General features: G+C 33.4%; 2 protein-coding genes across 2 annotated transcripts in view; one reads left to right on the plus strand and one right to left on the minus strand.

Moving 5' to 3' along the window:
* The window catches only part of LOC130612045 (uncharacterized), a 51224-nt gene extending 41391 nt beyond the window's left edge, over positions 1-9833 (minus strand). Inside the window, exon 1 of the mRNA XM_057433332.1 lies at positions 9830-9833. The gene's annotated coding sequence lies outside the window, so the exon portion shown is untranslated. The remainder of the gene's footprint in view (positions 1-9829) is intronic.
* On the plus strand, positions 5638-10633 carry LOC130613214 (uncharacterized). Its single transcript, XM_057434551.1, has 2 exons — positions 5638-7263; positions 7481-10633. Exons 1-2 carry the CDS (start codon positions 6108-6110, stop codon positions 7483-7485), a joined length of 1161 nt encoding a protein of 386 aa, XP_057290534.1. The 5' UTR covers positions 5638-6107; the 3' UTR covers positions 7486-10633.
* Positions 10634-17983: the final 7350 nt, after the last annotated feature.

Raw genomic sequence — 17983 nt, forward strand, 5'->3', positions numbered from 1 at the left:
ACAACGGACACTTTTCTTAGAAACGGATAGAATGACGGTAAAAGTCTCAGCGGACATTTTATAACGAACAACTCCCGAATATTATGTTTCGCAAATGTTATTTAAAGGTCCCAATGACCTCTCTATAACGTGCTACCAATTTTATTAGTCGTGCCTTGATTATTTGTCTCTTTCGTGGCCACACCCGCATTTATTAAAAATCTATCGCACATTTTATTTTCAACATCGTGCTTTCCGCCAATCAACACAAGTAAGAAATGAAACACTCATATTTTTCAGCGCAGCAAGATTGAGAATATACAAACGAGTTGAACATTTTCTTGACTAAAGAAATATTTTGAGGTTTGCAGAATAAATATCTCTGAAAGTTCACAGTTGAAACTGTAAAAGCTTTTTTCATTGATATTATGAAAAAAAAGAAGCCAGTGAAAGAGTTTTCCAAGACGGCCATTAGCTATTTTCCCTAATAAAAACGTACGGGAATGTAGCATTCTGGTTAGCTTGGTTGGTTACTCAAAGGCGCAATCGGTTTGCGAAAATAAGTTGCGATTCAGCCATTTCATCAGCGGGGAGGCTAAATATTAAAGAACTGTGTAAGGGCGCGGAACGCCCGCAATCAATTTAACTCTGATTACAATAGACGTCCGTTAATTCGAATGCCGCTTAATTCGAACATTCCGTTATTTCAAACAAATTACCAAGTCCCTTGAGTTTGGTTTAATAAAGTCTTATGTTTTGAGCTGCTTAATTCGAACTCCGCTAATTCGAACATTTCGCTAATTCGAACAATTTTTTAGTCCCAAAGATGCATTATGCTCGTTAATTCGAAATTTTGTGTATCGATAAATAAAATCTTAAGGGAAAATAAAAAAAACGTTTTCATTTTTATTGCATCAATGGTGGTAAAATTTCTTTTAATTTATCAATTAAATGAAGTTTACAAGGAATTTGGAGACTTGCCCATCACCAAGCAAACAACGTTAAAAAGATTTTTATAAAAAGTTGTAATAAAGTTATAATATCATAAAACATTTAAACACTTACAAATTTTTTCTTTTTTCTGAACTTCTAATAATTTTAAAAAACGATATAAATCAAAAATCGTTGTTTTTATTGCTTTTTGTTTCATTTAGGTTTCATAAAAGCAGTGTTTATAAATTTGAACGCATTTTTCTACTAATTTCATATTTCAGTAATACGCCGTAGAACTTCCTGCCGAAACGGCTGGGTTTTTTTAAATTAAAATACACTGTTCAAGCACAACGCAGAAAATTAACCACCTGTTTCGCTTTTTACATTGTTTTCTTTGTTGTATGGTAAGTTGGTTCATATAATTCAGTATGATGTGCAACTTGGTCAAGACGAAGATCATGAAGTACACTTCCTGTATGTACTAGATATAAAAAGCTGCTTCATTCAAACATTTCGCTAATTCGAACATTTTTAAGTTCCAAGGCTACATTATGCTCGGTAATTCGAACTTTTGGGTATCGATAAATAAAATCTTATAAGAAAATAAAAATTTCTTTTAATTTATCAGTTAAATTGGCATTTTCAATAAAATGCAGTTTACAAGGTTGGTCGCATTTTTCGCAATTGACCAGCATTATGCGCAAACAAGGTTAAAAGATTTTTATAAAAAGTAGTAAAGTTGTAATAAAGTTATATTAGCATAAAACCTTTAAACACTTAATAATTTTTTTGTTTTTTCTGAACTTCCAATAATCCGAACATTCGTTAATTCGAACAAATAATTTAGTCCCTTGCATGTTCGAATTAACGGACGTCTACTGTATATAAGTAAAATCGAAAGAAGATCTAATACTAATACTAAATATAAGTAAATTTCTTGCGCACATGTGAGCTAAAGAAAACCTCAAGTATGGAGAGAATTCTTACGTAAGATTTTTCATACGTAAAAATTAATGTACATGTGAATGTGGCCATAAGCCGAACTCACGTAAAATTATTTTATTTATTTTTTATTGATTTGGTTCATTTAATTTGGCAGCAATCAAAATATATCATGTTTTATCAACTGTTCTTGTTGTGTTATGACGGAACCCTCACCGTCGTCAAACAAAAACAAGTGGAGCAAGTATTAAAAAGAGCGTGTCTGCCTGTTTTAAAAAGAACTGTTTATTTAAAAACACAGTCGAGGGCTCTTTTTTGTTATACAAAGACACTTAAAGTAAAGTTTGTCTGTGTTTTAATTGAGATTTTTAGATTTTGGACATTTGAAAATAGCATCGATGCTATTAACAAAGATTTTTGATCGCTAGAAATTCTACGAAAGCACTAAGTGACTTCGTAAGGGTTTAAGTACTTCCCGTTAAGAATGTCACATGTACGTAAAGATTTTACGTAACGTAAGAGAATAAATGACCGCCAGCCATTCCGTAAGCCTTACGTAGAAATTAGGTACATGTGAATGCGACTGAGGGGAATTATTCCGTTATAAAGTTGTGTTGTAAGTTTCAAGTTTAGAGAATAGTCCTATCAAGAGTTCTTATATTTTCTAAAGTATAGAGATTTCATGGGGATTTTTAAGGGTAGTTTCAAGTAATAGCCAATATCAAGGCCTCTGAGAGGTATGGGACCTAGAAATTTAGCATGCAGATGTCTAAAAGATAAATATTAAAACTCAGTGAGTATCATAGCCATTCAATATGGGATCAATAACCGTCAGTGCCCACCCCCCTCCCCCCTCTCTCCGGACCGAATCGGGTTAAAATATGACGAAAAAAACAAAAATACGTTATCGATAGAAAAACTAAATCATATGTCTGTGGAAAATTATGAAATATAAAGCGCCAATTGGTTAAGAGAAAACATTATTGCGTCCTGCATTACAGGGCTACAAAACGGACTGTTGATTTTTGACTTAAGTGAGTTACACCTAAGTCTAGTTAATTGCGGTAAAAAAATTTGTGAGCTGTGAGAACAAAAACAACACCTAAAATCATCTTAATTATCACATTGGACATCCAAATATAACTAAAAATGACAGAAAATTTTAATACGTGTATTTGATATTCATAATTTTAGTTGATGTAAGCATTTACCATGCCAATAAATTAGGCTTTGTGACGAAATAAACTTTAAAAGTTTTTTGTTGAGGCTACCTAGCTATATTATTTTAAATTTTGCATAGACACATACAGCTATGGCTTTAAAATCTTTGATGTGTTAATTACCTTCTTAAAGCTACCAACATAACAAATTTTAACAAATACAGTTCCTCGTGTTATCCTTTTTTCCTTGTCAAAACAAACTTTCGATTTGCTGGTATTTGATATATTACAGACCGTAGCTCATTTTACCGCCAAAAAGGAGACTTAAAGGGAATGACCCTTTTTTTAGAAAATAGTAAAAAAAAGTAGCAAACTCATCATGACAAAAGTAATTATTCATAAAGGGGTTTTCTACACAGTTGTGAAGTGCTTATAATTTCTTGTACTTGACCTTTCAAGTGGTCTCTTTTTACACAGCTTTATTCAGAATGTGGGAGGATGGAGAGTGACGTCCATGTTGGAGACCTTGCTTAGCCCCTTTAATCAATTAAATACAACATCGCTATAGCCTATGACTCGTTGTACTCGCGCGAAAAACATCGAACATGTGTCGTAATGGTCCCATGTCACGTGACTTTGATGTGTGTACAAACCAGGGGAAGCGTTTTAACACTTAAGAAAGAAAGACACACAGCCGTTACTTTGTTGGACGTTATACTAAGTAAGATGTGTACGTCCACACAATGTACGGTCTTAAAGAGAAAAAAAAATTCGCACTTTAAAAAAACTTTCACAAATTCCCGTGTTCGCGAAAATAATTACGTAACGCTTAAATTTGTCTTTTTAAAACCATCCATCCCCCTCCTCTGTCATCTTTTTAAAGGACAACAACTACAGTAGACACTCGATATAACGAACCTTAAAGGGACAAAAAAAAAGAGTTCGTCGTATCGGAAGTTCGTTATATTGGAAAATCAGTAAGAATTTTAAATAACCCTGCAAAACATATCTATATATCGCACCATAACAAAGATCGAACTTAAATTCGAATTTGAATTTTAAAAATCACAACAATGCAACGCCTTCATAGAAGGAATCACCGAGTCTTTTAGCCTTCTTTAGCATGGTGTTTAGTACATTTTTAGTCAAAGCTTGTCAATAAATAATATGGACAATAAAACACTCATCGTATCTCATTTTTGACTCCTATCAACTGGACAAATAGTGGCTGTTATCGTCATATTGAGGTATTTTGGCTTGTTGGAGTTATCTCGAGTCAAAGATCTTATTTTGATGTTTACTGGTAAGTACAACCAAAACCTACTTATTTTGACCACATACAAGAAATATAGTTATTTATTTGTTATTATAGTAATTATCTTAGGAGGATGGATTTAGAAATCTATAAAAAGTTTTCTCTCGCTTAAAATTTATTTTCTGGCTGCCACAAAATAATTTTTTATTGCCTCTTCTTTAACAAAAAAACAACAAACGAAACATTCATAATAATGCAAGCAAAATTTTGTTTCAAAAATATATGCAAAAACTGATTACATTTTCTGCAAGCGACTTTTAAGGGTTTACCATTTTGGTGATCAACTGATTTCCAGATACAAACAAACATGTAGAAGAACTAACCGGGCATTGTTGACAGTCCGATGATCTGTCAAGCGTCTACCAACAATTAGAGAAGCTAACTACCGGTTTTCGACAGTTAAAAGAGCTAACTAGCGGTTTTTCCAATAGTTGAATGAGCTAAATAACTGTTCTGGACAGTTGGAGAACCTAACTAGCGGCTTTCCTACAGTTAAAAGAGCTAAATAACGGTTTTTGACAGTGCTTGGAGCTAACTAGCGCTTCTCGACTGTTCTCCAACTAACTGTTGCGCCTAAAGGGACTAACTCGCAGTTTTTGACAGTTGAAGGATGAGATAACAGTTATCTAAACAATATCTGCATATGAGTACTCACTTGTGTTGCAACCTTGGCGTGCAAAATCAGGTACCCGGATTAATTTTGTTACTAATTTTAAAAACCCGCTTGTATAGATACTGAAAAATGAAAGAAAAATAAATAAATAAACCGTTAAATTCATCTCACCTTTCTTCAACAAGTTTGTTTTTAATTCTATTTAAGCGCAAATACATTATAAATGTTGCAACAAAAGAACAATGAAAATTAATCACCCGTGACTTTTTCATAAAAATTTTAGTGCAGGTTGGTATATTTTCTTTAATAAATGAAATAAACAATAAAACTGTTAGAATAAAAGTCATTTCCTCATTATAATTACCTTTTTAATAAAATGGCGGTTTCCTCTCTTGACAATAATAAATCCAATTTTATTGCATGGCTTGTTTAAAGAAAATTGAAAATGTGAACAAATTTTTTATAGGAAACAGGTGTATAGCGGACATTTTGTAGTTATTTTTAAAAAAAAATGTAGAAAACAGACAAACACACAGTTATCAAGTTTATCACGGCTTCTGTGAGCTAAGTAAAAAGTCGGTGAAAATCTATTTGATGTCAAATATAGTTACGGGCGCTGTTGCTTTACTAAATGAAAATATTGCTATTTGCTGTCTTGTTTTCTTACCCTCCTAAAATAATATCTTTTTTCCTTTCTTTGAAATATGTCAATATTGTGTTTAGAGAACGTAAACTTCGCAATAAACAATGTCATGCTGTGTTGTTTTACAAAAAGAAAGATCTATTTACAATATCATAACTGGCAACGTCTGCAGATAGAGTGAAACATAACTTTTATAATATTTTTTCCTTATAAAAAATAATACTTTCCATTCTTTGATAGTAAGCGAGAGCTACAAAACCAGAATATAATGTGATATTCTTTTTCTTTGAAAACAAGAGTATAAACTTTCCTTTCCGTCATTTTATATTTTCTCGGATAGTGTGTCTCTTTTTTACCCCAAGGGTTTTATTTGGGTAAGTTTTCGTAATGTTTATGCACTAGTGTCTTGTTAAATTTCTCTAATTTAGATCTGGATAATTCAATGTGGGGCTAATAAATGCTGCTAGGTTTTTAACAAAGGTTTATAATTTTAGAATCTGAGGTAATGCAGCTAAAGTAGATATGAACGATCCAATTGATCCGTCATCACCACGTATTATAAAGGCGCTTATCCCCGCAAAAATATGTTATTTTGCAATCTATGGAACTATGGGTTGTGTTTTACCATACCTAATAAATTTCTTCCATTCCATTGGTTTATCTGTTACGCAAAGCGGTCTTATTGCTGGTATAAGAACTATCTTCTCACTAGTAATATCACCTTGTTTTGGTGCAATAGCTAACCACTTTCGCAGAGAGAAACTGCTTCTAATGACATTACTTACTTTGACAGCTGCAACAATTGCACCTTTACCATGGATTGCCAAAGCAGCAGATGCTAAGATTGGGGTGGAGAACAGTGCAGGAGATAAGTTATTTTATGTCATGCTTTTGATGCTTTCCCTAACAGCTATATTTGGTATTGCAAATCTCGGCTTTATTGATTCTGCAGCAATGCGTTTAGTTCAAAGACATCAAAATGAAACTACTTTTGGTTATCAACGAGTATTCGGTCCAATTGGTTTAGCTCTTTTTTCGTTTCTTGCAGGGTTTTTGTCAGATCAATACCAAATAGAGGGTGTGTCAAAATATTCTGCTGCTTTTGTGTTATACATACCCTGTTGCTCCATTTTGTTTGTTTCTGTTATATTTCTGGACCAATCAGATTACAGAATTAGGGAAGAATCTGATGAAATATTGACAAAAGATCACAAAGAATCAGATTCTGATGACTGCCAAAATGAAAGTATATCGAAGCCATTGGTAACATGCCATAAGGAGGTCACTAGTAGTGAAAAAAGCAGATTAGAAAAAGATGTAAGAGTAAAAGCAAAAGAAGAAAGAAAGGTAAAAGACGATAATGGTAAAGTTACTACCTTTACTTTCGTGGAAAACGAGTGTATTGAAAACCAGGAATGTGAATGTGTTTTAAGCAAAAACAAAACAAAAGTTGCAAAAACTTTATTCTCAACATGTCGCCAATTGAAAGTTATCTTCTTCTTGATCATTGTAGCACACATGGGAATCAATTTCTCTCTAATAAATGGATTTCAAGCTATATTTATGGAGAAGGAGTTGGGAACAACAAAAACCATCATTGGTTTAGCTTCAGCATTGTCACCAGTATCTGAGATTCTAGCATTTCCTGTCTCAGCAAAGTTAATAAAATTGTTTGGTGGTATGTATCCAAGTTTTATTATTGCCACATTCTCATATTGCTTGCGATTTTTATTGATGTCTTTTGTTGAAAAACCCTATCTGATATTACCGATCCAATTCTTCCAGTTTTTTGGGTTTGCAATATTTTGGGCAGCAGCTGTGGAATACACAAACAAGATAAGTCCCATCAAAATCTCTGTGACAATTTTTACTATTGTCACTAGTGTGTATTACAGTTTAGGAAACTTTACTGGAAGTATTGTTGGAGGAGTTATTTATGATAAGTACGGTGGTAGATGGTTATTTAGAGTGTCATCAATTAATTGTGGCTTTATGACTGGTTTAATTGTTTTGTACTTCTTTTTGTATGAAAGAAAAAGTAGACACAGCTCAATTGATGTACCCATGAATGAAATCGTGGAACAAAATTTTTGATGAAAGTACTACAAATAAGGCATGATTTTATAAGAAGACTAACTTTATTTCACCAAGGACTATAACTCTATTTAATAAAAATTATGACTGATGAAAATTGAGCCTCACAAAAAGGCCAAATGTAAAATTTTATAAAACAAAAATTGTGAAAGTTTGATGAAATTAATCACGTTTGTTATGCCCCACTTTGTAATAATTGCCCCACTTTGTAATATCTGCCCCACTTTGTAATTATCTTGCCCCACTTTGTAATACCTTCCCCACTTTGTAATAACTTTCGCCCCACTTTGTAATTTCGGAGCTGCTCCACTTTGTAATTCATCGTTGCCCCACTTTGTAATTTTCGGAGCTGCCCCACTTTGTAATAATGTCTTGCCCCACTTTGTAATTTTTGATTTTTCGCATACTGACCAATATGCAATTCTTATGACGTCATCTTTTGTTATTTTATCGGTGTTCTGGATGCTCTGTCTTGTTATTTGCAATGAAACGCGTGTCACACGTTAGTAGAATGACTACTTTTAATTTTTATAAGCAAGCGTTGTAACATCACATGCACTGACTTTCTTTTTGTGAAAAAATGTACTACCTGAAGTGTTTTCATACCATAACATAACAGAAATATAATACAAACAGTAGGTAATGTGTTTTTTGCATAACATAACATAAGAAATAAACTTGCAGCAATCTTAACATAACATGCAGACTAATCAGTTCGAGGATTTCAACGTGACCTTTTTTACAGCAAGCAACGTGTCACCCCGAGTGTATCTACAAATCAAACTCAGGTAAAAAAGCACTACTTCTAAATAGAATGAAAGAAAGATAAAAAATGTGAACAAAGATACGACAATTTCTACCTGTGTGATTTATTGGAAGCAATTTACTTGTCAAAAACATTAGAACATAAACGAAGACTATCGAAAATAAAAGTTGGAATGAATAAAAGACTAAAAATCACTTCTTCGATTTCCACACAATGTTTTCTATTATATACCAACCATAGACCAGCAGTTGTAAATTTAGCCATGCCGTGTTCCATTTCGGATGGTTCAGGATGGTCTTCAGCTCTATGACCATTCCAGAGAATGAGCAGGCACTTTTTACAATCCTTTGCATGCCCACCCGGATTGAATTTGATGCTATTATAGCTTTTTTTTTGTGGAAGGGTCTTTTTATACGGTACGTAAACTCTTGGCAAAAATTTGCGTAATTTTTCGGAATCACAAACAATTACTAATTAATTAATAACATACGTTTCGCAAGTGTGCATATGTGGAAACGATATGCAAGGGCCAATTGTAATCGCTGCATTGCAATACTAACATCAAGATCGTTTCTATAATTTCTGGTGGCAAATCATCGAAGTTGAAATTGCGAACTAAAGTTTGAATAAAATATATTTGCTATTGTTTTTGTTACAGAATAACAATACAAAATGATACAATAACGAATGTGCTTACCTTTCCGTGTGCAGTAAGATAAACTCGGACTTCCAATTGAATGTCTGAGTCTCATAGGCTTGTGATTGAGGGTGGTAAGGTCTGCTTTTAATCATTTTTATTTTTTTCCACTGACAATACATTTGAACTGATCCATAAAACTCTTTACCCTGGTCACTTTGTAAAATACTAGTGGTCCCATGTAAATTGTAAATTTTCTCAAGCTCCATTCTAACCTTGCTTGCATGTTTTGAAGACAGTGGTACTAACCAGTGAAAGCGAGAAAAGACATCGACAGTACATAACGATACGTTTTCCTTTGATATTCAAATTGCATATTTTTCATGTCGACCAGATCGATTTGATGGGTATGATGAACCTGGAAGGCAAACAATACTTTTTTTAAATTGTCTCATTATCTAGCGTAATTAACACAAGTCAACTGTCGATAACGATAAAGGTAATACGAAAATACAAAGTAACGTCATTTCACAATTATGTAAATCAATTCAGCAACCTTGATCACAGTCTTCTTAAGTTTGGATGATAAGAAGGGGGGATCCAACGTCGCAAATAAACTAGAGGGCGAGGTTTTCTTCCCCATGCCTTTACATTTAATTTAAAATGATCACAGTATGAATAGAACCTACCTCATTTGCAGTGACTGGTTTAGGAACTGCTTTGTTGCTGAATTTCACAGTAAATTTTTTAAACTCAGCATCATTTGATGTTATACTGAGAATTTTTCTGCGACTGATTCCCGACTGATTCCAAAAAAGCAAGTTTATTTGATGTAAGTAATAAATTATCTTTTATGCTAATAATATGCTATAAACCTCTCTATAACCTGCTACAACACAACTAACTTTATCAAAACTCACAACGGCTTGATGATTATTATTCAGAAGTTATTTCATTGTTTTGACACCTTGATAATAATGGTGACGCGTGTCGCTGCAGAACTCATGAGAGAATACTAGCTGGTGATGATAAAATTTTCGAAAATACAAATACAAAAAAACATAACACTTTTACTCATTTTTTACTTTTTTACTTTTACTTGTTTTCTGAGTTTTCTTTTTTCAAAAAAAATCCAACTGGAGCTATAATATTTTAATATCACGTGTACAATGTACCTGCAAGCACTTTATCATTTATACTAACTTCCAATTTGAGTACCCTTTCAGTGTGCTTCGTTTTGAATTTATATCGCGCAACCTCCTTCTAAAGCTTTTTTCTATGGAAACGTCTGAAAGGCCATTGATGAGCAAAATAAACCAAAAATTACAAAGTGGGGCAAGACATATTACAAAGTGGGGCAGCTCCGAAAATTACAAAGTGGGGCAACGATGAATTACAAAGTGGGGCAGCTCCGAAATTACAAAGTGGGGCAAAAGTTATTACAAAGTGGGGCAGGTATTACAAAGTGGGGCAAGATAATAAGAAAGTGGGGCATAACAACGTTCTACTATGTTCGTGGAAACTAACACGCCAATATTTTAAGTATTCTTTTTTAATAGAGATTCACCACAAAATTGCAAAATTATCGTTTATTCAATTTCAAGATTAGTTTTTCTTTACAATAATTTTGAATTTTTAACCAATACAGCAATTATGGAGGAATTTCATTTAGTATTGAGTTTGTAGGATACACAAGATTTGAGCGATCTTTTTATGATAGTTGAGCATGTATTATTTATTTTTTGTCTCTTTTAATTTCAAATATATTTTAAGGTTCTGTATTTTGAAATTATATTATTTAACTTGTGAGATAATTTTGTCATTTGTTCTCACAAAGTAAAAAAAGGTAAACTTCAAACAGTTATAAATACTAATGAAAAGGCTGAAACGAGAAAAGTAGGATAAATCTACGACAAACGGGCCAGAGCAAGTCTCAAAAAATATTCCTTTACTTGAATTACAAACTGTTTAAACGAGTTTTCGCAGGCGTCTTTTTCCAAGATAACTACATAGTTTATCTTTGTTACGCATTAAAATAGCTAGGCAGGAATTTATCGTAGATTCCTGCATGAATAAGGGTCAATAATGACAGCTCGATTCGTTACTGCACTGATAGCCAACCCAAGTCTATAACACAGCACAGTTTTGAACTTTTTGAAGCCTTTTTACTTGGTAATTTGCTAGATTTGTCAACAGAACAGTACCATAGTCTAGTTTGCTCAGTACTAAAAATTTGCAAGTTGTTTATGTAGGTTGTATGGTGTAAATCTTTTCAGCCTTCTGAGATTAGCAAGTATTCCATTACAGGACGATTTTTTTGTCAATTCAATATGTTCCTTAAATTCCTTGTGTTGGTTTCAGGTTACACAAAGAGTTTTCCATGATGTAACACGTTCAATGTATGAATTCTTAGTTGTTAAAGAATCCAGGTCAACGTTGTCTAAGTTGTGAATTATACACAATTTAAATACAAAAAAACCCCATAGATTTCGTCTTCGATTGATTGAAGGATAAATTTTTACCTAGAGACCAACTCTAAAAGTTTTAACATATCTCTCCCAACGTTGTTAATACATTTATTTATATGATCCACTTTTGAATGTGCGCAGAGAATGTGGTGTCGTCTATATACTGAAAAACTGAAAGTGCTAACAGAGTAACTCGAGTCACTGACATAAAAATTGAGAATCATGGGAATCAGCATCGAGCCTTGGGGCACTCCAAAATCTACTTGAAATATGCTAAATCTTTTATTATTTGCTTGTATGCACTTATGCTCGTTTTCTTAAAAAAAAAACTAATTCCTGAGTTATAGCTTTTATAAGAAACAAGAAGCCGATGAGACTTAGAAAAACACGCTTTGGAGCGAAAATGTGAGAGAACTCATGCTATACTTTCGTTGTAGGAAAAATATCAATATTTAAATTTAATTTTTAACCCATTTTGAGAATAAATAGTACTGAGTGTGAAAACATAAAATATTTGGCCTAAAAAGAACCAAAAGTAAAAATCTCAGTTATCATTGTAGCATTTTTTCACTGATGTATAATGTAAATTATAATCTGCAAGCAGAAACTAGATTTTAATTTTAAGATCAAATTAAGATGCCTTCACTGAAAATTAAAGTTTGTAATAGGCTGGTTGGTCTACGGCTTATCGCATGCTTACTTTGCCTGTCGATTTGCACAAAAGATCTTCGGAATATATATAACACCACATAACAATGGAACTAGTCTGAAATTGCTCAGATTTGTAGAAATTTTCTGGGACCATGTCTCAAAGGGTGTTCTATTGGACTAGCCTTCAACCCATAAAACAACGGTTGACTATCGCAGATATCTTTTGATTTTTGCCCATGGTATATCTTCCTGTCATCCTTTTTCAGGCGTCCTTGGCACGAAATAACAATTTGGCTACCAGTTTTAATAAAATATGCATATTATTATTAAGCTCACTGCTCAGTGACTAAACAGGAAGGTTCTACAATTTAGCCACCCTGTTTAATTTTTTCTCTGTAAAACAAGCACCAAGCATTAGTTATGCTACCTAAATTGCAAAGTCAACCTTTTGTTGCCTTAATGAATTTCTTATCTTCCTTGCTTTAAAGTGTTTTCTTGATGTTGTATATATTTTATTGACATAAACTAGCTCTTATGCAGGGATTTTCTTATATTAAAACATGCTTGTACTGGTACAACTTTTAACTTTTATTAGAAACATTATTTACTTCAAAAAATGATGTAACTTTTCTAATTCATTATATTTGAGTCTTGCGTTTCTGAAAAGTAATAAAAATGATTTTCAGTAATTAGTCTACCTGTTGCAAATGCTAGGCAAGCGAGGCTTGAGTTTTTTTTTGTTTGCAATACGTTGATGATTAGAAATAGGCTTTGTGTATCCTCAGTAACAAAAAAACCAGCTCCGTTTTAACATTGGTTCCACAGTTTCATAGCTGTACAGATATCTTGTTTTCACCTATTCTTATCAAAATGGATTGACACGTTTAATTAATTACTCAGCTCTGTTGTTTAAAGATTCACATCTTTCTAATGAGTGTTTGGCCTATTACTTTAGGTGACCAGATTTGCTGACATCAAAACCAGTGTGCTGGCTAGTTTCCTTTTCAAATTTACTGATCAGGTAGTACAGTAAAGATGTTTTAACAAGGGCCTACTAAAAATATTTTGCACATTTTCTTCACTGGCTAAAATCTATAATTATGTCGATGCATAAAAATGGCTAGCTAGCTACATATTTTAGCTATTTTATGCGCATTTTTAGCTAGCTAGACTAAAAAAGAGAAAAAAATTCCTATGTCAGCCCGGAGGTCCTTTTTTTGATCGCCAAAAAGTTGAATGAGGGAGGAGGTCTGGACTCCATTAGTTTAGCGTAGTACTTTCGATTCCGTGATAAAAATTCAGTATTAGATCGAATGAGATTCTATTAATTCATCTTCATGATTAAATACAATACTATCACTTACGCATTTATTCAAATGAAATTACGGCCAAATAAACAATAAAGCAATTTAATATAGTATGCCAGAGCAACGATGAAAAAAAAAACTTGTTGACAAACTTCTTAAGTGGTTTGATTAAGACAAAGTAGAGATGTTAAAAAGAGTATTAGTCGGAGCAGTTTTTGTTGTTATTTTTGTAATTATAACGTGGTATGTGTATGAGGGAAATACTTTGATGATTAATACTCTGACCAGTACGTCGAAACATGAAAAACATTCTAAACTTAAATACAGCTTGACCGATAGATTTTATTTCGCTACATTCGCTATCACAATACCGTCTGATATTACAGTACGAAACAAACAGGAATGGTCGTACGTTTTCCACTGTGTTCCAACGGTGATGGCATGGAAGAGGATTGGGTACAGGGTTATTGTTTTTCTAGTTTTCGATTATGAACGTTTATCACGTCGCGCTGATCATCTTATGAGACTAGTCGTCAAACACATGTTGAGACTTGAGACAAAAATTTTATACGTAAATGTGAAACAAGTGTTAGAAATACGCCTCAGTCAGGTTATTCGTGTATTCGCTTCTCATTTAGTAAGAGATCTTCGACCAAACGATTTTGTAATGACTGGTGATTCGGATTTATGGCCTATAAACAAGCATAGTTACTATCCTCCCCTAAATAAAACTATATTGAGCACTGCGCGAGTTGGTGAATTCAAATGGAAAGGTCGCTTTGTGCGCCACATCGCAATGTCATGCGTTGGAATGCCAGCAAGACTTTGGAGATACATATACCCTATTAATTTTGATGTCAGTGACGAGGAGAAGTTGAATACAAATGACATAGACTTACCTGATGTTTCTGTAAAAGGGGTTTCACGCAATTACTATGACTTTAAGTTTTTAAAACCATTGTTTAAAGAACTGCATTTGTTGTGGGGAGACGATGTGTACAAAGCCACATGGCATGGCGGATTGTTGTGGTACATGGATCAATGGTTTCTAAGCCTGGGCATCGACAAATATGGCAAAAAGCATGGATTGGGTGATGTTCTATTCATGGAAAAGCGACCATGTCGCCGCATTGACCGCATAAAATGGGAGGAAGATCTTAATAGCACTACATGCCGTTCAGATGCACATGTATTGCAAGGGGAAATATGGGCTGATACTATGTGGAAAAGGTTGACAATGTTGATTAAGGAAATACACCCTAAAGAAAAATTAGACTACCTGAATGACTACAGAAAACAATTCGGAAAAGAATTTAACAAAACACTTGGAAAAATAGACAAAGCTTAAGTTTTTACAATATAACATTTCACAAGTAATATTGGTCCCGCACAGTGATTAACAGCATATGCGTCTGTTTTTTTATTGACCTAATTTCTAAAACATTAAAGTTTTTATTCGTGTAACCTTTTGTCTAAAATTAAGAAAATGTCAAGGACCATACCAACTTAAGTTCCTTCACAGATGAATCACTGAAGAATAAAGATTACATCTAGATTACAAAGAAACATTTATTTCCAAACAGCTTTAGTTTTTCTTTATACCAAATGTTTTTAATTCTTAATTCTTTGTCAGCGATGCATTTCGTTGATAACATATCTTTCTGGATAAAGGCTGATAAGATCTGAAAAGATATATTTTTATATATAGGATTAGAATGGTAAAAGTCCGAAAAAACGGAACAAACAAGTGGCAAAACTTAACCAAAATTTTTCAATTAAGAATATAAGCATTTGGTGTTCCATACTTTTTGTTTCACGTTTTATGCTTCTATGATTATTAGATCATAATTTAGAGCATCCTTCAATTTTGAGAGTTAACTATGGCGGTTTTGAGCAATTTCTTATAATTCACACGTCATAGGCAGAGTCAACAAGTAAAAGTGTTAAACACTCGGTGAAGCAATTAAAAAGAATCGTAAACTGTGGCACGCCTTCAGGCTCTAGTGGAGATAATGCTGTATGTCGTAAAAGCAGTGAAGCGCACATAAAATTATGGTGTTTCAGGTATAACATATTTTTTTACATAAAAAAACTTTCCTGCACATTTAGCTGATATAAAACACATTTTACAACACGTTGTTACCGCATCAAAGAAAAAACAGCTGACCAAGCTTTCTTTTTTCTGAAAAGTGTTTCCGGTGAAAGTTCAAAAATGAATGTTACGCCGGGCTGAGCACTTAGTACAGGTAAACAATGTCGTACATCCCTATAGGTATAAAAACCTATCGCAACTTCGGTGAAATAGAAACACAGGAAACAGCCCATCGTAACACTGGGCTAAGTGTGTCGCACATCCGTATATAGGCATATTACCCTGTTCCAAAAGACTATATCCTAACTTCAGTTTAAGTAAAAACACAGTGTGCATCTAAAAACAAACACTGAGAAATTTTATTTTGTAAAAAACTTTTTGTGAAATTTGAAAATAAAAAGTTTACAATCTGTTTTTACCATGTACCCTGTTTGTTGTACAATCGTGCAACATTGCTTTTTTAGCGGGAAAAGTTCCTGTGAAAGTTAATTGACACTAGGCTGAGTGCTTAGTAACGGTAAACCAACCATCTTGCATATCCGTACGGGCGTAATACCATTTTCCAAAAAAATTTATTGCAACTTCAGTTTAAATAAAAACACAGGAAAAAGTCCGCTAATATCCCATTCAGCTAAAACAAAAACTCAGCAATTTTGTTTCTAGAACAAGTTTTCATGATAGTAGTAAAAGGTAGCTAATAGCTACCTTATTGCATTTAGCATAAAAATCATTGTGTAAGAACTTTATTGTAGCTAAACTGCATTTGGCTGCTTTCACTTTTAAAGCAGACATAAATAAACAGCTAGCTAGATAGCCACAAACCCAACCATAAAAATAAATAATTTTAGCTAGGATAAGAAGCTCTTATACCTAACTCCATGAAAAATTGGCAATAAATTAGGCTAGTGTCTAGCTTGCCTAGCTCGTCAAAATCTAGGTTTGTAGCCAAAATCTTAAAACTCGTTTTTTAAGATTTTTTACATAGCTAGACAACATGGCAATATTTTTATCTTAAAATATAATATAAAGCACAAGTTTTTAGAAAACAAACAGGTCAAAAAACGACCTGCATACCTTCAAAATGGTCACCATTACATTATATTGTCCACCGAGCACGCCTTTGTCAATATTTATAAAAACACAAATAGTTTCGAAAGCGCGGCGACATTAAAGCGCACACAAATCTCGATATTTCAAAATTGATTTGGAAACAGTCAATTCGCTAAATTGCAGTTTTAAAGTTGCAGTCAAATCCTTAAACTACGCACTTTTTAAGAATAGCTTGGTTTTCAAACCACATCAATTTCCTAAATACCAAAATCAGTGTAAGACATCCTTGAAACTCAAAACTTTCAGGTTTTACTCACTTTAGCTAAATCTATTCCAAAATCCAAATGAGAAGTGTTTTGTACGACTTTTAAATTTTGTGTGATGTCATGCCATTCGGAAAAGGTTTGTATTTCGAACCGAAGTGAAAAATGTTCCGATTTGGACGAAATATGTTACACTGAGTGAAGAGCTGAACATTCTGGTACTCGTCGGAAACAGAAATTGATATGAATGTCAACGTCTATGTTACGTCTTGTTTTGTGACTGTGTTAGTTTCATAAACGTTGTTTTTTTCGCATTTGCAAAAAAAGTAAAAGTTTTCAAGAAATTTAAAACAAAAGGTTCCATTGGTTTAAATTTCATTTTAAATTTGTGATGAATCGTCAGGAAGGTGGTTCCTGCCCCTACTGGTTTTTGTGTTTTTGCTACACTTTTGTTAAACTGCACAATTTGGGGCTACTGTTTATTAAAAAAACGCGGCGACACATCGAAACTTGTTAATTATTTTTTTTCTCAAATGCGCGACTTTTATGTACACAAAGAGTTAAAGAATACAAATTCTGAAAAAAAAATTCAAATTGACTTGATACTACAGAAAAACCCTGCTTAGGACAAAATTGAACAACATCAAGTCAAAACATATTTTTGGGGCACATGTTAGGGTTTCAGCACATAATATAAGTTACTATTTTTAAAAGGCTAGCCTAAAAAATCTAGTGACATTTGGGAACTCCACAATCGGTGATAAAATTTTTGGCACGAACCAAATTCTGAAGTCCATCGCCACAAGTAGTAATTTCGCCTATTTCGATCTTAAGATTTACACAATTTGAACTTGGCAATGTTCCAGCAGACTTTAGGATCTTAGGTTATTTGGTTAAATCCAAACTCTTTTGCTGTGGTGATTGTAGCTGACGTCAGCATTGTTCTTTTCCGTACCTATGGCGTTTTTGAAAGTGAGGCTAGCGCGTTCTAGCCGATGTTTAGCGTGCCCGCGCATATGGAGAAGTTAAGTATTGGCGAGTTGATGACTTTTGCCAACTTTGAAAAAATG

Source organism: Hydractinia symbiolongicarpus, chromosome 10 (genome assembly GCF_029227915.1).
Source record: "Hydractinia symbiolongicarpus strain clone_291-10 chromosome 10, HSymV2.1, whole genome shotgun sequence".
Classification (NCBI taxonomy): Eukaryota; Metazoa; Cnidaria; class Hydrozoa; order Anthoathecata; family Hydractiniidae; genus Hydractinia; species Hydractinia symbiolongicarpus.